Source organism: Pleuronectes platessa, chromosome 4, assembly GCF_947347685.1.
Source record: "Pleuronectes platessa chromosome 4, fPlePla1.1, whole genome shotgun sequence".
Taxonomy (NCBI): domain Eukaryota; kingdom Metazoa; phylum Chordata; class Actinopteri; order Pleuronectiformes; family Pleuronectidae; genus Pleuronectes; species Pleuronectes platessa.
Window position 1 is genome coordinate 2,974,855 of NC_070629.1, and position 23,018 is coordinate 2,997,872.

The window sequence follows — 23,018 nt, forward strand, 5'->3', positions numbered from 1 at the left end:
TCATTCACACCTGATTAGATCACTCTGACCTGGATAACACGCAGCGCTCCACGCTTGGAAACAAGCTGCCACACAGGCCTTTTTTTTGGCCTTAACAGAACACTGCTGCATCCCCCATTTGCCCTCCAGATGGAATTAGATTATATTAAAGCAGATGCCTCGGTGGATGTCAGGACAGCAGAGTGAATTGGCATCTAACAAACTTGCATGTTGTTCACTCACCTGAATGTCATATGTGATGAAATGAATCATTCTAAATTGTTAAAGTCATACTCAAGTTGACTTTGTACAGTTTCTTGTGCTTGTCATTGGTATGAGCTGTTGGAATGCTTGTTATATGTCTGTCTATTTGTTCTGTATTTTGAAGATGTGAAGGGCTGCCTTTTAGATTATCCCCCAATGGCTTGTAGAACTACTCATATATTTATAAAAGCTTTTATGGCGTCTGTATTGTGTATGTCAATGGTGCCTTCACTCAAATATTAAATCATAATATTAAATGATAATGCTTGCAATTCTGGTAAGAAATCTTTGAAGAGGATGTCGATGTTTCACTGTGTCAGACATAAAGGCAAATTTATTGCTCTTTGGTTTTCCTGTATGGAGATGTGGCAGGTTAAAGCAGTGCTTTAACAGTTATAGTTATGGTGCTGGAGTTGTCTGATGAAAGCCAAAATTTCACACCAATTTATATTTGTAAATTTTTTTGTGGACGTGGCTCAGATAACATCTCCTACCTGAACACCTGACACTATGTCTTCCCATAAGCATGTTTTTCTGTATCCAACATGGCATCTTGGTAAGGGATCAGCTATTATCCTAGAGGGCCCTTCTCTAAAACTCTTTGTTGTGCTAATGTGCTCTCTGTGATAGCATCTCCATCCATAACCTTCTTCATGTGTGCAGATAACCTGGATGGGGTGGAGTGGTGTATGTAGGGCACTGGGAGTTGGGTAGTGGGGGCGTCGGAGGTGGTGATTTTGCAGTATGTCCTGCAGCTGTGCCTACGACGACAAGCCTGTCCTCAGACTGCCCTCAACCAGACTAAACACAACACACTGACATCTTTACCTCCCTTCCCATTTGCAGTTCCACTTGCCTTCTGACTTTGGCGAAGATGTGGTACCCTTTTTTGATTTCAGTATTGCAAACTGTAGTTGAGGTGGCACATCCCTGTTATAGTTGGGTAGGTATGCTGCTCGCCGATGTGCACTGAACCAGGTTTTTGTGCCCATAGCTGTTCTGAGGGAGTCATGCTTGATCTTTCTGGGCCATGTGTAAACTGGGTCACTGTGCTGTGTGTGTGTGTGTGTGTGTGTGTGTGTGTGTGTGTGTGTGTGTGTGTGTGTGTGTGTGTGTGTGTGTGTGTGTGTGTGTGTGTGTGTGTGTGTGTGTGTGTGTGTGTGTGTGTGTGTGTGTGTGTGTGTGTGAGAAAAAACTGTAAAATAGGGCTTTTACATAAGGATGGAATGGGTTCCACAGATATGCAGTGTTGCTGTTGCAGAGATTCTCTCAAACTGCAGTACAACCATAACCCCCCACCCATCTCAGCATTGCAACACTGGGAGAGAGCTAGTTACCGGGAGAGAGAGAGAAATGAAATTCTCATCCTTGGTTCAGATCCTTAAGAACGCTTGGGAAGGCAGGATCTTATTATCACAGCAAATTTGCAATGTGCAGAGTGGAGGAGATTAGATGCGTCTTGCCTTTGAAGTGTATTTTCCAACCATTGTGCGATGGCAAATTCCATCAAGTGTTGGAGCGAGCCATGATAAGAGGCACGGGTTATGAATGCTGCGGCATTAAAAGCCGTCATTTTGAGCAATAAGATGAAACACTCACAAACTCCTGCTAAATGAAAAATATTTCCCCTAATTTCAGAACTGTCATTCACAACTGTGTTGTGGAAAAACCAATGGTATTAAAATAATAAGGTGCATTAGATGGCTTGGGTAAAGATATCGAAATATGTGGAATATGGATTATATTTTATGTAAATGAAAGTCTGTTGGCCTTTAAAGGGGAACTCCCTTTAATTGTTCTGGCTTTAATCAGAATATTTTTCCAAATAGCATCATTTAATTTCTATCTGGATCAAATGATGCTGGTTCTCGTTTATAGAAATAATAATATCATCAGGTTTAGTCCATGTGATGCAAAGTGTTGGTTTCTCATGGAAGAGGAAGTCACATTGATATAGCAAGATTTATTTTTTAAAATTGAGTTAGAACATAAAACATAAGAAGGGCTCAGAGATCCGGGGCAGATTCGGAGATGCTGCTGACTTTGATCAGGCCGTCTTGTTGTGTCCTCCTCAGCTATTTGACCTTCACTTTGAGTGCAGTGGCTTCTCAGGGGTTTGGTGTCATGATGAGGCCAACGGGTAAATTTGAGGGTGAGCATGAACGTCACTAAAGTGGCCCCAGCACTCCCAGTTTCCCCCTTTCATGGTTCCTTAGAAGCTGGAGAACTGCAGGGTGAGAGCGCATCCCAGGGGACTCACCCAAGGACTGACATCCCCGGCCTGGGGCCTCAGCTCCTGTTAAAGTTTTAGACCAAACATAAACAGTGCAGAGCTGCCGGAGGTGTCTCAACATGCTGGGAAACATACTGCCTCTACAGCTGGTCCACTCTGTCTTATTCCTCTTTGACATCAAAGAACATACTCAATGTCTCAATGTTCAGTGCCAAAAGTGCAGTATAAGTCATTTCTTTATAATCCAGATTGTAATTTCCCTTCTGTTGGTTCTATGCTTACTGCAGTGAAGCTTTAGCGCTGTTATACATCTATTAGCTTAAGCCTGTGGGTTAGGCTATCAGTTTACTGTGAACATTTTAGAAATAAAGCTACAAAGACGATTCTACATACTATTCTATCACTACTGTTACCAACTGATAACACACAATCCAGTATGGCGGATTCTCCATCGTGCTGGCTGATCGTGATAATAATGGCGGATCCTGTATCGTGTTGGCATCTGATAGTGGTGGTGGACCACGATCGAGGTAACAGCTGACGGTGGATCCTGATTAGAGCAAGACTGCTTGATATACAACATGTTTCCTCAGATACTCATTCATTACTGACAATAATCCATCAATTCATTTACCTTCCATATCTTACAAAGTGTCCAATCCATGCCGCAAATACCCTTATTTTTCTGATGTTCTCTGTTACATGTGACATCTATTGCACTTCTGTCCGTCCTGGGAGAGGGATCCCTCACATGTGGTTCTCTCTGAGGTTTCTACTTTCTTTTTACCCTGTTAAAATGTTTTTTTAATAGTTTTTTCTTACTCGTGTTAAAGCCCTATGAGACAAATTGTGATTTGTGAATATGGGCTACACAAATTTGATTTATTGATTCATTGAAAAAGCTGCTGTCAGACAGGCACTGAGGTTCAGAGATCCTCTGGACATTCTCTGGAGGAGCTGTATATGTGAAAGACAATGTTCGAGTGAGAGCCCATGTACTTTCTGCTGACTTTCTCTGGCTAAACTCCAGATGTCTGCGTAAAGATGTGAGGAGCTGATGTGAGAACACAGCAGGAGACCCACAACAGGATTCACCTGTTTTGTACAGGTCTTTTGGTTGGATAAGAATGACAATTGCTTTCGAAAAAATGTACTGCTTTGACAGACGTGTAAATACTTAAGAACAAGTGTGACTGAATGATTTTTTGTTATGTGTTTTTCACACTAAATTGGCTAGAGTATTTTTTTCTTTGTGGTAGTTTTACTTCACTTTAGAACGTTACTGCAAATCTAGTCTGTGTTCATTACTGTAATGGTTATCCACTGACTATTTTCCAATTATAACAACTTGGTTTTTGTGGTGGTCTTTCAACCCTTATATCATGTCCATCTCCTGTAAGCTTCTCTGCTTGCCCAATAATTTTACAAAAATGACAATTGCATGCGTCTTTGCTAAATGCAAATAATTGCTATATATTTGCTGAATATGCAGGCAAAACAGTTAATGTTTCCACACTGACAAATAGCCATTAGCAGCCATCAATATAATAGCAGATATATAATGACATTGCTGAAACACTTAATTGTCAAATGCGCTAATGTTTATCAATATAATACCAATACAAAATTCATCATCCATATATACTATAAATATAAAATCATTACTTACTATTCACAATCCAGGTTCATGATTACCAGACATATTTTGTTGTAGATCTACTTGTTAGTGGATTCAAAACAGTTGTTATTAAATAGTCTACACTCAATAATCCAGAATTTTTACATTTGCTAACACATTAACAATCTAAAGCTGAAATCTCTCACTTATAAAATTGTTCAAAGCCTTAAATCACTATTTTGTAAAAGCTCCTTTTGCACCAGTTACAGTTTCCATTCTTCTGTACACACCTAGGTTTGTGCAGTTTATCTCAGTCTTCCAGGCAGATCCTCTCAAACTCCATCAGACTGGATGAGAAGTGTCTCTAAGCTTCAGGTCTCTCCACAGATGGTTTAACTCTGGACTTTGTCTGGGACACTTATGAACAGTCCTGAAGACAATCCAGTGTTGTCCAGGTTTACTTCAAGGAACCCTGTATCTGGCTGCATCAAAGACTGTATATAAAGATGGACGACATGACGGCTCCCCAAAAGTGAACCAGAAAGAATCTTGTTCAAAGCACCTCCATTTTAGTGGATGGGACATGGACCGACATAAAATGTCAAAATGTACATCACATAGATTTTTCCCAAATAATGGTTTTGTAATATTACGTAGTTCTCGCCCACACTGTTCAGGTGATATTGTTCTTTTAAGTTTAGATTTAATTCGCTTTTTTTTTTATATAAAAGCTGGGTGATATGTTGTGATTGACAGCTAACACTGATTTATGATTGGATTGTGCGTGTGCATCAGTAGGACTTTGATACCGCTGCTCCACCGCCTAGATGCTAATGTGCAGGTTCGGGCTACAAATGTGAAAAATGGCAGTGTCATATCCGAGACATTTTGGCTTTTTTTTATGGGTAGTGGGAGGAATTTAGGACATGTTGTCCATCTTTATACCCAGTTCATGAGGTTTATTCATCGTTTTCTCAGTTCTGACCCCTGTCCCTGCTGCTGCTACTATTTAATCGGTTTTGAGGAAAACCTTCCCACAGAGCTTGGTTGGGTATTTTTAGACTACGGTGTCTAAATGGAAATCTGAGAAACAACATATTTAGCTTCTAAACTCCCAACGTTTCCCTTCCCCCTTTCCCCAATTCTCTTCCCCTTTTACCCTAGTGTTTCCTCAGTCCGGTGGAAATACAGTGGCTATACCATTCAAAGCTTAATGAATTGTGTTATATTTGACGCCTTAATGTCTCCAGCCTGACAGCTGGTTCCTCTCAGGTGTTTCCATCTCCATATGGAAGCATCGCTCCATCCTTCTGTTTCCTTGTTGAAATAGAACTATAGTTGCGCTGTGCACACATTCGCAAGGGCCCCCGACAGAATCATTCATTTGATACCTTGATAAGCGATAATGGACCCAGTAAGGTATAATTCATACGCCCCAGATTTCTTTAGAGAGTCTATGGCTTCAACAAAGTGTCCCACTACCTCCCTGAGTACCACTCTCTTTCAAGACTCTCATCTTGGTTGAAGAGGGTGCCATTTATTATTTAAATCCCTCCATATTTCATACATTGCCAACCAATACAACCTCTATCCTTCATTCCTCATCTAGTGCAAATTAGCATTATATCTTTAGCCTGAAAACAGAACAGAGAGTAAGCAAACAGAAAGAGATAGCTCAGTCTAACGGAGACGGTTCGGTGCGTTTTCTATGCTGCTCCCTGTGATGTGATGTTGTGTGACATATTGAGTCTAATTTGTAGCCTAAAGAACCAAACAGCTGTGGCCTATTTTGTTTAGCTGTTGTTCGGGTGATGTCACTATTTCGGCCTCGTAAGACTGCCTCGCTCTCGGCGCTCGGTGTGAGGATGTCAGGAGCATTTCAACAAAGCTGCTGATGAGGAGAACAGGGGCTGTGTGGTTTTATGATTAATCTAATAAGTCATCTGAGGCTGTTATGTGAAGTTTTTTAAGACATCTATTAACCAGTGTTAAGAATTCACACATTTACTGTTGTTATATCTGATGTGACTCTGTTTTATATATAATGAATGAATTCAAAGCTGCTGTTTTGGGGGGTTGGTTAGCACAACATTGTGTTGTTATACAATAATCACTATTAACTTAATATTGTCTCATATTTGTTTCACTTGGAGATATTCTAACCACAATTACTACCATTTTACAATACATATGAAAAGTGTTTTCAGTATCTTATGTGGATTATCCAAATAACAGAAATTTTGTTTCTGGAGAAAGAGGCTGCTGATACATTTTAGATGTTAGGTTTCAGTGCCTGAAATGTAATTCAGTTCACCAACATTTTATTTGTTTAGAGACAGATATCTCAGAGACTGGCACACTGAAAACCTGAACATATAAAACCCTGACAATTGGTAGTAAAAAAAATGTTTCCAGTTCAATGAAGATCTACACGTTATATGCAGTAGCTGTTTGTGTGACACAAATGTCCAAATCAGTTCTACTGGACATTAATGGACTAAACCTAATTAGCTCCCTTTTAAAATCGATGTAAAGTCGGACTGAGCCCATGTGAAAAGAGTAGATCATGGACCGGAGATTTCACTGTGGGCGAGTGGGTGTATTGATTATGTTTCTATCATGCTCCCTGCGCACCCAGGTACAGCCCATTGCCTAAACCAACAGTTATTTTAGTAGGTGAGAACATGTCTGAGATGAATCATCTCCAGTTGTGTGCTCTATGTGTGAAAGGGCAACTTTAGTGGTCTAGTCAAAGGGACTTTGGTCAGGGTTCTAGAAATATAGTTGTTTTGGTTACCATGTCTGAAGTCATTGTAAACGTTGTGGAGCAAAGACAGTACAAGTGAAGATTGTTCTGCAACATCGGAACAATTTTGTGCCTTTGAACACTTTTTATACTAACGTTATTTTAATCATGCCTGTTGGAACGGGCTGTTTGCTTCGCCTGTGTTAATGCTTTGGAGTTACTTCAATATTATTCCTTGTGAATAGTGAGTCCTCCTCAAACTGTTATAAATATACTGTCAGTTTTTTATTATATGCGAGCTGGACATTGTTTGCAGAGCGTTCACAAGTTTTCAAAATAAAAGCTGTAATTCAGCTTGATAAAAAGCATTGTTGTAACAAAATTAACGATATGCTTTTTACTTTAAAAACAAATTTCCAAACAGGAAGATTCTGTGAATATTGTTAACATAACGGAGATCAGCACCCCCGCTACACCGCTGAATCTCATTGTCAGTCAGATATGGTGAAATAAAAATGATCAGATTATCGAAATGATCTGGTGGTGATTTAGACCCTCAGTTTGACCCAGTTAAAGGGTTACATTATATTTGACCTATTTTGCCATATTTTTGGACATAACACTGAGAGTAGTGACATAGACATTTATTTCAAACATTTTTATGAAAAAGTCTGTATTCATCACTAATATTTAGCTACTGTAAACTAAGTGCTGTGTGATACATATATATATTGTATGTCACTAATTAAATCTTGACACAATAGTGACACAATAAAATATAGAAGAACTGATGTATTTTCTGCACATGCTCCTTTTCCATAAAAGGCAGCTAGTCACATCAGAATTTTATCAATTCATTCTCGAGCAGTGTTTTTCTGGAATCACCTTGGCCGTGATTTGTGCACCGCACTGGGATCACCATATTTACCTGTTCCTTCCTAGCGTGTAGGGCTCAGCATGTCAGGCCGACTGTCCCGATGTAGAACATAGACTACCAGTGAATAAGGCTCGAACCTGAGTCCTCAAATCAGCCAACATTCCACCACGATTGATCATGTATATTGATAAGGGTTTTGTTCTCTGTTTTCAGATGCAATCAATGAAAGTAATCTAGGTAAGTGGAATACTCTGATATTTTGTACCCCTGCTACTCGATAATATTTCCTATTACTGGCACCTTGTCAGATTCTCATGTTAATGAAATTGCTCTTATTTTTCATTCAGTTAGATTTTCAGTATATAGGCTTACCCTTTGTAGGCACCCTGAATAGTTGTTGTTGTTGTGTAGTTCTGTTCCAACCCTTTGGCATCACTATCTGCCTGGTGACAAGGCCACCAGATCATGTTCCTTCTCTTGCGTTAGCTCCGTTGGTCTTCTTGACACTTTGTGACATTAGGGTTCAGACAGCTGATTCAGCCCCTGCTCCGTGGAGCTGTCATGCTTATTGCCAGGCTTATTTTCCTACCAAGGCATTTATTATCATACTCGATGCAGACCTCTGTCACTTTTTGTTATTTATGACATCTTAAATTTTCTTAGTTCAAGTTAAAGACTTGATGTTAGTATTTGAATGTATTGTATTATATTGCCAATTTCCAATACATATCTCACATTATTTTGTTGGGCATAAAGAAAGACATGGACATCCTCAAATGGGCATTTGTTCAGTAATGGATAAGTGGGTCACAGTTTTAGATCGATGCAGATCTCGAACAAAACAATGAAAACAAAACTAAGGAAACACATGTTCAAAGATATACTTTAATATCCAGCACCTAATGGAGCAGAAAGACATACAGTAAACTCCAGATTAGATTCCAGTCACAACCAAGTACCCAGACAGGTAGGTGTGCCTGTACTTATTAGAATGTATGATTAACATAGTTAAAGATAAATGGGGTAAACTGCATTAATTCAACCAAATGTTTTCACTTTCCTAGCTGTAATTACAAAAGCATGGAAGACAATTCAAAGATATTGGCAGCTCATACCAATATGGACATGAAGTGTAATACAGTTTAATAAACTGGCATGATGATATGGAGCAAGCAGAGTTGAGAGGACAGGCACTTTTAGGGGAGCAGGTAGATTAAATATCTCTATTCAAATCTTAAGAAGGTCACTTTCAGCTTTGTCTTATCTGCCATTTTGTGAGCGAAGAGAGGGTTAGCAATTGGATTGGAAGAAGTGGCACTGCACAAATACCAGTTAAGTCAGCAGAAAATATATATTTACAATTTCAAAGTCTGTATCACTGAGCAGTAATACACAGGTCACAAAACAGACATTGCCTTGTGATGGCTGGTTCAGCATTTATAATGGTAAAATCGAGCTGTCAATTTGTTACAGCAACAACAATTAGTCAGGTAATTAACAAGCCACTCGAACGACAATTATTCTAATTCTAATTCCTTAGGAGATTTTCGAAGCCAAGATGTCAAAAAATGTATGGTTTCATTGTTTTTCCTGGTCTTGTGTCACCGCTTCTGAGCAGAGAATGACCTGCCTCATTGTTCATATGTGAAAGGTAAATTCTAGAGAAAGTTCAGACCCCTCTCACCAGACATTGTCTTGAGTTCATGTCTAAAAACAGATGTCATTTTTGGTCCCAGTGCAGCACTCACCATCCTTGTTTTTGGACTCCTGGCTTTTTATTGACATCACCTTTTCTGTTATTGTGAAGGGCATTTTTACAGTATTTTTTATAGATTATGCAATTAAAGGGAGACTATGCGACTTTTACTCGTCAGCAGCAAGTGGGATCCAAAAATAATGGCACATTGAATTTCCATTAACTTTTGACAGTGTAACAGCATCACAAGGGAATATGTGTCATATAAAGTCCAGGAACTGACTCAGTTAAGTGTTATGCAGCAATATATAGCAATATATCTAATGTTTACTGACACATAAGAAACCAACAAAAAACAGCCAGCCCGTTACCTCTTTGTCTCAAACCTAAACCAGTGCAACTGGCCTCTCCTGGTGTCTCTGCCTCTCTGATTAGAGGTCTCCTCAGGGCGTAATGACAGAATTGTGTTCCTGTCAGTTCCTGCTGCTCACAGTGGGCTAATAGTCATGTTAGCCCACGCAGCATGTCATTAGCTCTCCACCCGTAGCCCAATGAGGGGCAGGTCTGTCATTTCAAGGCCAAATCACAGGGCAGGCAGGCCGGAGATCACAGTAACACCGGTGCTCTGAAGCTCCAGTGTTTCCTCCCACCCTTCCTTGCCACACTTAATATGCACCGACTTACACATACTGTATTAACATGGAAGAATTACTCTGACACAAACAAATGGAAGGCATAGAGAGGAACTTTGAGGGGTCATTGATGCTCAGATCATTGCAGCAAAATCATAAGTTGAAACACGCTGCTCATTTCTGACTGTGATTGGATACTTCATGGTTATCACTCAGATGATTAGCAGGCTTGCGTAGTATCTATCAGAGCTCAGGCTAATCTGCTTTGATTATTAGCCTCTAAGCCTTCCTTCCATGCTGGGCTTGTCGACTACGCAGTAATGAGAAATTACACCGTCCTCATATTTTTATTAATCTATCTGCGCTTACTTGTCAGACTGATAATGTTTCAGCTCACTCCCTCAAGAATGTATTTGCAGTGCTCCTCTAGCCTCACACATGCAAACATTCCCTCAGACATCTGGATGACAGAATACTAATCAATTATTACAGTGTACTTACTTCCAATCCTCTCAAATCACAGTTCACAGCTCTAACATTTATTTGAACTGGCTTATAAGGGTCTGCAGTCAAAAGTAACTATGTTTAGCAAACCTAATCTTTCAGTTTCCTGTTTCAAAGCCCCAGAACTATACAGATATTACTGATTACAGATAATCAATGCAGACACAGCAACAACAGGTACAAATGGAAATCTCTCCTCAAACTGAGTTTGATTAGTTTCAGGTGTTCTGTTTTTCACCCCAAGGGATGCTCGCCTGGCCTGGCTCAGTCTGGCTCTTACACTTGGTGGTGTTCTGCCCGATGAGAGTAACCTTGCACACCATTACATCTATCAGACAGCTGTTTTAAATACCAGGTAGATGTTGAAAATACAAGACACTGTAAGAGGTCTTTTTGGAGCGGACTACATGAACTACTGGACAGGCAGTGTCAGCTTGTACGAAGCATCTGTTACATGTGTGCTTGCCGTATCAGAATCATTTTACCCTGTTTCTTAGCACAAAAAACTTCTGCACAATTTACAGCTTATTGGTCACAGTGGGCTTTTAATACCAGCCACAACTTGCCCTGCAGCTGAAACTTCATTGGAAATAAGCTGAACCTTATATATTTAACAAAATTTCCAGCCTGCAGCTCCATAAGCAGATAAGAAGTAGATCCGTTTTTGATCCACGTGAGCCAGATCTTAGCAAAGCTGTGGGTCGATCCTTGAGTCAGGGGGACGAGCTAATAAATATGAGTGAGCGTGACCGTGTTATACAACACATATGCATCTTCTGTCCACAACATGACCTTCTCTGCTGAGATTTGCGTCTGCCTAGCTTTGCCCTTTAATGGGGCATGTTGTGTAAGTAAAGGAGCACAACATGAATAACATTGGTATTTGCGCAACAGCCTGTGCTGAGTGGAGAGCTAACTGGAGCAGGAGAATGGCGCTGTTTGGCGAGGTTCACGGCTGTTATTCCTACAGGCCATGAGCGTGAAAGGAGCTAATGCCATCTGACAGTTCTGGAGCAAGAAGAGGAGGGCTGGACAGAAAAGAAGGAGAGAGAGAAGGTGGGGGTGTTAAGAGATAGAGTAGGATGGAGAGGGGATGGGGGTGGGTGTAGATGGCGTGGTGTTGGATAAGAGAGAAATAAGGGATGAGCTAGATATGGACAAAGCAGGGATGAGGAATATGGGAGGGGAAGGGCTGAAGAGGCGATACTGAAGGGACCTCTATTGTTACGCGCTGTAGAAAATGGCCCGCTGAGAGACATCGCTTTTTATTTTGCACCATTTAAAAAATCTAAATTTTGATATAAAAAATTGTGAAAACATACAGATGAGGTTTGACCTCTGAGTCTGAGGTTAAAATTCGCAATCTCTTCATCTTTGATATTCTACCAACACTCTGGTGGGACAGACTCAGTCACTGCTGCCAGACAGAAAATGTGCCTTTGACGGAATTCCAGAAATGCTCGCAAAGCATCTCTCTATCTCTCTCTCACACACACACACACACAAATATACACCAACTTCGATCCAATTTTTCCAAGATTTAAGGGAGCATGGGCATGGCCGGCCAATGTTGAACATTTCTGCATTGTGTGTCTCAGATTAGTAAAACGAGTTGCAATGATGACGTACTGACAGAGAGACAAAAGATAGGAAAAGGAGGAGTGGCAGCGCAGAGACAGGCGGCAGACAGACAGAGGGAGTGGGAAGTGAGGTGGGATCCCACTGTAATTTGACAGGCTCCAGTCCCACTCGGGCTTCAGCAGCAGCTCTTTTGAAGGAGGCGTAGCAGACGCCCTTGTGCCAGCCTAACCCGTCATTACCGACTCGGCAGAGAGACACAGAGGTGCATAATAACCAATGCATATGAACAACATAGGATAATTTTTAACAGATGAACAACATTTAAGATAATATAAGTACGTCTAAAATCAGAGGGAGACTGTCCAGCTATGGAGATGAATCAAGGTCATCCTTCCTTTTCTCTCACAACAGAAGTAAATTATGTATTTTTTATGTATATTAATCCAAAATTACATGTGTTGATTTTGGTTTGAATTCTTCCGTGAGATGGGGCCTCAAGCTAATGTAATAAGCTGGAGGGAGCCTGATGAATCAAGTATCAGCTAAGTAATGTTCACATTGGAGATGTGAAGTATAAATATCAATTGGTAGAGGTTTTTTTTTAAATGGGAGAATAATTTAGTGTTGGATTTGAAAATGAATGTCGTTGAAAGTCATGAGATCATGAGTCATGACTGATGAAATCTGTGTGCATATATATATAGTGGTTAAATGTTGTCTTTCCTTAAATAGATGAACACTGTTATTTACCAGCAGTATCTAATAAACTCAGCTTTCTCAAGAAAAAATGTCAAACAATGTATTTTTTGCCATGGCTGGGCTCATTAGCTCAAGCAGTACAGCTAACACTGATCAATAACTGCTTCCCTTCAATTGGAATGAGACAGAGGAGACATCCCTCATGGCAGCACAGACACACCCCTGTCAGCTGCTGCGTGTAGATACTTTGTGTCAGGTTTGGGGCGGGGTCTCCACTGTGAACTCTAAGACCTTGTTGCAGTGGTGTGCGTGCTTTTGCCTGCATGCATTTGATCTGTGATAAGAGTCTCAACCTTCTTTTTGAGTATATGGTAAATTTCTAAATGCAGATAACCGGATTTACAACACTATATTTTTCTCACTTACAAAACACACATGAAATGTGCCAAACGTGAATGTTTAATGTTTATTAACGATACCCACACTTTCTAGAGCTGGACGAGGATCTGTTTGATCCAGACTAGTCGGCCACCGCTGGAAGACAAACCGCTTTTGCTAATAGAAACCCAACAACATCAAAGGTGGTGTTGGTTGTTTGGCAGCAGATAAGACGATTAGGAGTCAGCCCCCTCAGCATCCTCCATTATTAAAGCTGCTGGCCCACATCTATAGATTATAATGGCTGCTCTGCTTCTTTTCAGGTCACACACGGCTCCACTTTGATCAGTTTGCCTGTATTTGTGAGAGAACAAGCCAGCTCATGCTGATGACTTATCAGGCTCTTTGTCTGCTGGCAGAAAGCTCACAGGGGCTCTGTGTTTGTGTGATAGTGCCCTCTGGTGGGGAGGATTGTTATCATAACCACCACCTTTCGATGATGTGATGGATGCTGCACTCCTGACAGAAAGGAATATGTAAAACAATGATTAATGGTTTAAAGATGTGAAAGCTGTGAAAACTGTTATCTCTTCTGTAGATTTTGCACTTTTTAACCACCCTAAGGCTGAGGTAACAATATGTTGTGCTGAAGTCAACGTTTTCACATAACTTCAGCTTTGTTTCATCTGGACTTAAACAGGTGTTAGTAGCACAATTCTTTTTAGCGGCACACAGATTTCATCTGTCACTTTTAAGTATGAAAGCATTGGCCTTACATGATGCATATTTCTATTTGCAATGTTTTGCACATTGATTTATCACAAAGTAATTGTGGATTATTAAGTAAGACATTCACAATGTACTGTGGTCGTGGGTTTGGGTGAAATGGAGGGATGATCTCGATAAGGATCGATCAGAATTTTTTCTCTGGTCTCCGCTGGATAATTTTCTACTGTTTTACATTTTCCTATTTCTATCTTATATATTTGTTAAAATGAAACGAGGATAAATGTACATTTGTATACTGGAAATGAATACAAGGCAGCTTTTATATTGTATAATATATTTTGTTTTATTTTCTCAGGACTGTTAGAGATGACAGAATCATTAAGCTTCAGCACTGTTTTCAGAGCTGGTATGCATTTTGTTCATAAGGACGCCATTTGCTCAAACAGCTATGTAGCAGTTGTAGTTCTGAAAAACTGTGGTAAAACAGTTCGGCAGGGGACGTCCCTCTTCTTGTCCTTAATCTTGTGTCAGATGCATGGTTTGACCTTTGACCTCACCTTATGTTGACCCACCTTCGTCACTGCCTCATTATCTGATTTGAATCAGGTCACTTCCACAATTAATAAATTATACAGATCAATGTCCTCAATTTAGGCTTTTAGGACATATGATCTGAATTTTATTTGTAGCCAAAAAGATAAATTCACCATATAGTTGATTCATTCACAGACCCGATGTAGTGCTGACAAATATAAGTGTAGGCATAGATGGGGACACATTCAACATTTGCTCCAATAACTGGATAAAATCATAACCTGATGTTGAATATTTTCTGCTGCTGCAATAGATTTTGACATCATGAAGTGTCAGAGTCAGGGATTTGTCCTTCACTTACCAATAACCTTTTAACAGCTATTTAGTACAGCAGTTATGCAGAAACCCTCTGTAGGTGAGCCACAGGCTATATCCACAAAAAAAAAAAGGGATTCTCCTCAAAGGGCAATAGAGTAACAAGATGTGTGTTGTGGTCGTGGCTGAAAGGAATTCTGGGAGATTTGTCAGTAACAATGGATGAGGCAGGTTAAGGGAAAGTTCGATTAAAAGAATGGAAATTATAACACTACAATTAACACCACAGATACTTGTATGGCACGTAATTAACTCAGATTCCTCATCAGGTTCAGTCCAGGATTCTTGGGTCCTTGATTCTGTTGTTTTATGTACAATGGGAGTAAATAGTATACCCAGATGGTGGATTACAGTGATTACCTGCTAGTGTTCTAAAGGATACTGGGTTCAGCGGTCCCACAATTTTTCAGTTGCCTTTTTATTGTTGCTTTCTCCATCCTCTCTTTGCAACCAGTAGCCTGTAAGATGGCCACTGATGTCATCACAGGTAATATTTGGTTATAGCAGGGAACTGACTTTTCGGGTTTCGAGCCAAATTCGTTTGGAATGCTCCACACAGTTTGAAGTGAACCGGAAAGGGACCTGTTCCATGTTGATAAAAGAGGGGTACGAGTGGTGAGATGTGAGAGTGAGGATGGAAGTGGGGGGATATTTTCTTAATATTTGCTTTGTGGAAACAATGTCTGATTGATTTCGGTCCTTTTACAACAGACGTTTGACTTGTCTTGTTGGCCTTGGTTCTGCAACATGCCAGTCGGCCAGGGTCTTTCCCTGTAGAGTGAACTCATATTGGTCTCCTCTGGATATTTGGACCTGCTCCTACGGTCTAAAGACTTGCAGGTGATTAGACAATCTACATTACACGTAGGTTTGAATATGAGCATGAGTGTTTGTGTGTCTTCGTTTGTGGTTTTACCCAGCTTCTCCCCCAATGTTGGCCCCAGCCCTCCTAGAGAGATAAGTGGTATGGACAGATGTTCCAGTGACTCATGACAGTTGGAAGACCAAAGCTCCAGCCAGTTGATTTCTGGACCATTATTCTGTAATGTATATTATAGTTTGCCAAGTGCACTGTGTCAAAGGTACAGTGCCATAGCAAAGTAATGGAGTTAGTGTCTGTCGATGATTTAGTTTCGTAGAAATATGGCAGGCCTGGGGAAACATCCTGATAGCACTTAAACCATGCAGCTCAGCAAATGCAGTACCCACATTCATTGTGAATGCTTCATATTTAATAATAGAAAATTCAAATTCTATCTGTATTTGGAACTGATGTCTCGCAAACCGTTCATCTGATCAAGTTCACTCTTGACCGGTATTTTCTTGGAATACAGTGCAGAAAGTGCAGTGCCGAGTTTGGGGAGTGGGGGTGGTTTGCCTTCAGTCGCAGACCCAGTTGAATCTTAAGCAGTTTTCTGACATGATCTATGGTTAAAATCGGTAGAATTGTTTACAGAGTTTTACCATAGTCTGCCTTTCACACATGCATGACATAGCGGGTGGTTCTCTGCATAGACACATTCACAACAGTAACAAATCCTCTGCATTATTCAGGCGAGAGGTGGAGCAGCCAGGTGTAGCCGACAGAGGTATAGATTACGTGAACATGCTTACAGCACCCGGACACCGTCGTCAGCTCTTATCCCCCACAAACCCTCTCGACTTCTTCATCAGTGCCTTATGACGCCACTTTTTCACCGGGAGATATTTATTTTAGATTTTTCCTTTTGTGTCTGTCGCGTGTTGAAAGTGTCATCAGATCGGTAATGGTTCATATCCTGGGTCAAAATTGCCCCAAGATATATTTTTTAATAATTTCATAATTTTTTTACACCATATCAGACTGAGACAGACACACAGCCCAGGCACTGATCTCAATCATGGCAGCACCAGTCTCTGAATCACTTCATGTTTCACAATTTGTGTTTAAGGTAAAGGCACAATGTTGAGAAGTTGAAGATTGTGTGCGTTACTTACAAGACCTCTGAAAAAGCTGACATCGAATGTTTGGAAAAAAAACACAACATTTAAGTAAATCATTCAAACTTGTATACACACCACTCACTGACTTTATTTGTTACCTTCACTCAGCACTGTAGAATGTACACAATAAAAAGTCACAGTGTATTTTGGAACTGTTTGAGGAGGACTCACAAATAAGAAGATTTATTCAAGCAAAACATTTTAAATGCTCGAATAAATCCGAGCATTTAAAATTTTCAAGAGAACACTTCAACAGGCAGGTTTAGATAAGGCACTGCACTAGTTTACTTAAATAAAAGAGATAGGTTTTTCTCTACTTATCTTTCACTCAGCAAAAAGATACTATTCCGTTCTCTGGAACATGGAGGTGAAGTAACATGAACATAATGCACAGAACAAAGCAGGTGATGTAATGTTGGCAGCAGGAGCCCAACAGCACAGTTTTGCCCTGGAGTCCTGTATCAGGTTAATCCAGCCCTGTCAAGAACAACCCTTCCTATTCAGCAAACAGGAATTCACTTGGAGTTACAATATAATGTCTTATCAATTGAAATCTACTAACAAACTATTTCCAAGATAGATGCAACTTTGCAGTCTTTATCACCCAAGTCTTGTATTTATCAGACTGGAATACCAGAATATAGCAATAATTGGGATCAATTAAAAGCATGAGACTGGCTTGTGAATGACTGTTTTTAGTGGTAATTAAATCCAAGATGTTGGCCAGGTCACCCCAGTTTTATTTGCCCTTTGGAAGCTCAGGCAGAGAACAATTGCATTGATCCGCTAGTCATCAGGGCTCCAGAAAACAAATGCATCTGGGGAATGTAACATGGATCATTGTAAATCTAATCTTCAGGATTGGACATAAACCAAAACCCTGAGGTCAGCTCCCGTACAGACACAATCACCTCGAACAAACAGAGCAGCCGCCTCAGAGGTGACTTGTCCCAAAGAGCCCTGACAGAACAGCAGGAAGACATCCACCAAACATGAGGCTGTCGTGGAGTCAGGATATATTCACTGACGCTACAACTGATAACATGCTTTGATATGAATTGGGATCATAAAAAAAAATTACTCCAGTGGCTCTCAATATTCTTGGCTTGTGGCGCCCTAAAACAAATAAACTTTTACTTTTGCCCTCTTGTCACAGGTTATGGTTATAGTTTTGAATTGATTTATTCTTTATTTTTTTTCATAGGAAGAAATTTCAGCAGCCTCAGTAAAGGTAAAAGTAAATATAATAGTAGGAATAAGGTACAATTATTTTGGTTTTATCTCATTTTGTGACCCTGCAGGTTTATCTCTTGACCCCTATGGGGGCCCTACCCTTAGGTGCTGAGCAACTGAATCAATCAGTCAATGTATGGATGTGAGGAAACTTTGTAATTTTATTGATAATAACGTAAGAGTCATAAATACAAACCGTGTCCAGGTAGCAGGTGATCAAATGCAAACGTTTTCTTGAATTTTTTATTTTCATTTGATTATAGATTATTTCTAGCCTGAACGCCAGACGAATTTAGCCCCGCCCACAATATTTGAGGTCGGGAAGTTCGGTCTGGCATTGCTCCGTTGGGGAGAAACTATGCCCGAACAGAAGCTGTTCGGACCACTTAAATTGTCAGGGCGGGCTTTATACGTTGATGGACAAATGATCAACCGTAACGTAATCAACCACGTCACCAAAGTGCGCTTGGGTTGAATTCGTTTTCAACAAACAAGCCTGCCGCTGGAGAGCTGAGATGTGTAGATGCTGCCATTGAGTCTGTTTTAGAAGACATCAACAGCGCATTCATTTTGAAAGAGGAACGCGATGTTTTGCCGTCCTTCCTACGGAACTCTGAAAAAGTTTAATTTATCAGCTGGCCCGATGGTCGCCAAGAAGATAGGACACAATGAAAACCCAGTGGTCATTGTGGTTTCTCCTTTGGTCGCACTCATGGAGGACCAAGTGAAAGAGGCGACCGAAATGGGCATCACGGCGATGAAACTTGGCGTGCACGACGAGGTGGACATAACCAGCGGTCGTTGCTAGCTCCTTTTCGGAAGCCCGGAATCCTGGCTGCTGTACAAGAAGTGGAGGGACATGCTAGGCTCCGATGTTTTTCAAGCCAACGTAATAGGTATCGTCTTGGATGAAGTTCATCTAACTTACAAATGGTAAGAGAAAGTCTTGACTGTCTGACTTAGTAAATAACACACAATGTCGAGATATGAATCAAATGTTGTAAACATAGTATCATAGGTGTCGATGTAAGTTCGCTAACTCAGACTTGGTACAATCATAACGTTAGTCCCTTCTTCCAGCGTGCGTGCAGTTGAGTTCTGTTAACAACAACTATGCGTCGCTTAACATACGTCACATACTACGTTGCTCTGATTGGTTGTAGGTCTATCCAATTGAGCGAAGAGACATTTTTTTCCCTGGTTCGGTTGAAACACGCCCCATAATCACAGCCCAATGGAGCAGTATCAGACTCATATTCTGACTGGAATTATGAGTATGACAACGTCAGGCTAGATTATTTCACCAACCTTGGCTGAGGGAAGCCTGCGGTTACATTCGCAAATACATAATCGAGCCACCATTGTGCTCAGCAGCACATCACTCTCACCATTCACAATTAAATGACGACACATGTTCTTATTGAAATTAAAAAAAATTGCACCTCTGCACGAGGCATAAATTAATGAAATGATTTATTTGTCCTTTGTAAAAGGTAATTGTTATGAAGACTCAGATAATCACACACTTCATTAGGAAGAAGAATGGAATTGCTTTGACAGAGAAACTAGTTGTGGACAACTATTTGTTCATCTATAGAATTTGCCATTGAGAGAAACTTTTCTGCTAAGTGTAATCCTAGGAGGCCAGGTCTTGCCTTCAGGGTGGGTGTTGATTTCAGATTTGCCTACATACTGCTGACACCCTAAAGAGCTGGAAGGAAAGGATAAGCAAGAGCCTCCATGTATGTTAGAGCTGGATGCCTTTCATTCCTATAATTCTCAGTATTTTAAAAAGGTGAAAATCTACAAAACATTGGGAGATTTCAACCTATCACTGTTTGTTAAATAAAATATATCATGTATATTCATCTGCTGAGGTATGCTAAAGGTCTGACGTGCTTTGGAAAGCTTGTGATCCGTCAGGAAAAAGATGAATACTGTGTACTTGCTTTGGATCAGGATGTATGTATGTTTACAGCAGAACACAAGCAGTGTGACCTGTGGCCTGTGGAAGTTCTTTGTGTGAATAGTGGAGAGATATGTGACTGTGTGTAGAGGGGGGAGGGGAGCTCAAACAAAAGAAATGCCCTTTTTTACTAAATGTTTAGGCAAATGCAGAAATCAAGGCACCAAACAACACATTAGAGCTGACATTGAATCAACTTCATATTCCGGCTAAGAATTTAGTTTCATTTGAATGGGCTTTGCAGGAGTTTCAGGAGCGGCAAAGTCGACAAGAGCAAACATCGGGAATGTCTGTCAGGCTGCTGATATAAAACACATTTTCACCTTAAAACACGTCTCTTGTCTGAGAGACAACAACATCAGGAGTTTGTCAGGGGCAAATTACAAATTCTCTGTGAAGTTTGACGTTTAAACCTCATTTGTGTTTGTCCAGGCCGAGAGTTTTTCTGTCATTTACAGGAAACATTTCTGTCTCTTGTTAGTTACAGAGGAATACTTTAATCAAACCCTGACCCGTACTGGACCTCTGAGGCTGTAGCCGACATCAATTCTTTAATAAATATTTCAGCCAGTATCCTTTAAAAATTTGCAAAAACATTTTGTATATAGCAAAATAAAATAACCCTTTGTTTTTTACAACTTACATTTTTTTATAAGGTCACATCCACAATACTACACTTCAGAGTTTTAGAGCCACTAAAAAAGAGAAGTTTGGTAATGCTCCTGGCCCGGTTTTAGTTTGAAAACTACAGAGCAATGTTTTAGTCTAGACAGTTGCTACCAAATAGTGCCGAGGTCCACCTTCTTAAGTTTAAATGTCCATTTATATGTAAAACAAGAATGGAATTAAATAGATCACATACCCCTGCCAAGGCCCAACACTATTTGGATCGGCACTACATTTCACACACTCATATCAGTCACATAAATATGCCTGTTCGCTTTTCATCAGCATTCACAGAAATTTGTGAAAGTGTAAAAAAAATATATAAATAAAAACAATTTTACAGCTTAAAATGCCCTGTGTCTCATCCTTCCACCAAGTTTCGTGGAAATCCAAACAGTAGTTTTTACAAAAAAACATTCGGGGGCAAAACCATCATCTCCCTGATGGAGCTGATATGGGTTTTTCATAATCCTTTAAGTCACAATTATGTGTCTTTTAATGTCGGCAGGTGGACATAGTGGTCACCCAGATATGTCTGCGTGGCAGTTTCTTTTTCACATGTATGTTGTAGGTGTGCTTTTCACAGGTTAAACAGGAGAAGGTGAAGATGTGAAGTATCAGTGTAGCATAGTAAGGGTCTGCAACTCAGGTCAACTCTCAGGTAGCACCCCTTGCCACATGACGGCAGATAACCAGCAGAGCCTCCACCCTGTTTGTGCTCCATCTGCCTACAAGGTTAAAGGCAACATGGCTTATTATGCTGTTCATCTTCGGCTCATGGAAGGAAAGGTGCTAAGGTCAAGGGTGACATATGCCACTGGTAATGGTACATTAAAGGCTGGTTAAACTATAAAAAGTAATTTTATTACATCTGCATGTAAAGTAGCTTTCGGTCAGATCACTTTGCCAAATTCTCCAACCCTTAATTCAAAGTGGACTATAAAAAATATTACTGTTCAAATCTGCTTGAAAGACCTGTCCAGATATAACACCTATATATAAACCATATTCTACGCAGTGACATGTAGTATCAGACTCTTATGGTAATACCATACCAACAGGTTCAACTTGTTTCTGCTTGCTCACCAACCTGCTTGGTCAGGACAGCTCAGTTGCTGTGAATCCTCCCAGGCTCAGTGGCATGTCTCAGTTCTCTCTCTACATGTATGCAATCATATGAGCTATCCTTCTGTGGTGTGTTTGAATGTGAAAAGCTTCTTATATGTGACTTAGTGTGGCCAGGTCATTAGCATTCACATGGGGGGTTGGGCACGGGGGCGGGGTGTTGCTGCTGTGAGAGTGAACAGGAGGTATTGGTAGGGTGGGGTTGTGGAGAGGGTGGGCTGGGGGACTGGCTGTAGGACCAGGACAGGCTTGTCCACTGTAGTGTAGAGTTTGGTGCGGGGAGAGAGGAGGCTGGTTGACACAGAGCATCAGGTTAGCCAGCAGAGTTTTGGGTGTGATACACTGGATGCTTCTCACTATGGTCCCCTAGCCAGGCCACTGGAGGGGATGAAGGAAGAGAACCTACTGGATGGTAAGATACCTCTAGCTCTCATTGGTTTAAGGCTGGTTACCATGGCACCCAGAGAAGGCCTTAAATCATACTTACAAGCACTTTTGCCACAAAAGTTGATATTTAGCTTGACTGCCAGGTGAATTTGAATGGGATGGTCATTCAAGTCAAGGTTGCAAGCTATGAGCTCGGTTCGTATCAGTGCTCCCCCACCAATATGTTACCTGAGTTTCAGTGCTAAACGTTGTCTTGTTACCTTACCCAGAGGAATATAAACATGATTCACTGGAAAAGGCCAATATTCTTAAATGTTAAATATATTAACACAAGCAGCTGCACCAGAAATTTTCCTAGTAGAAAATACAAACTCAAGATTTAAACCAGGAAGTAACTACAGTATCAACAAGGACGTTTGACGCTATCTTTAATTACTTGTTACTACATTTACAAAATTGGTCAAAATGATTGTTGTAGTTTCTATGAGTTTCATAGAGCTTGAGTTTCCAGTCGCCTATCATATTCACTATTTATTTTTTCTAAAAACACTGAAAACAATTTCAAGTCTTATTCTGTTTGAACCACAGTCTAAAAAACAAAGTGGTTCATTACTACAATGGCGATATTTGTACATGTTTAGACTTCTTGATTTTTAGTCGATATTTTACAGTCGGGATGCGGACAAAAAAAACAGGAGATAAAGAGGGACAACATGCAACTTCAGTCCTGACAGAAATACAAGAAGGGTAACTTGGTTGAATAGGATGGCCACAAGGCCTCCCAAGTGAATGTTCGGTTAAATTTTGTTTGCC

General features: G+C 40.4%; 1 protein-coding gene across 3 annotated transcripts in view; it reads left to right on the forward strand.

Moving 5' to 3' along the window:
- Window positions 1-23,018, forward strand: part of nr6a1a (nuclear receptor subfamily 6, group A, member 1a) — an 88,830-nt gene that overhangs the window by 38,607 nt on the left and 27,205 nt on the right. For 2 of the 3 annotated variants that reach the window (XM_053420750.1, XM_053420752.1), the window contains one exon: window positions 7,931-7,954. The exons of the other annotated variant lie outside the window; for it this stretch is intronic. In XM_053420750.1, the coding sequence (XP_053276725.1) occupies window positions 7,931-7,954 (24 nt within the window). The remainder of the gene's footprint in view (window positions 1-7,930; window positions 7,955-23,018) is intronic. 3 annotated transcript variants of the gene reach the window in all.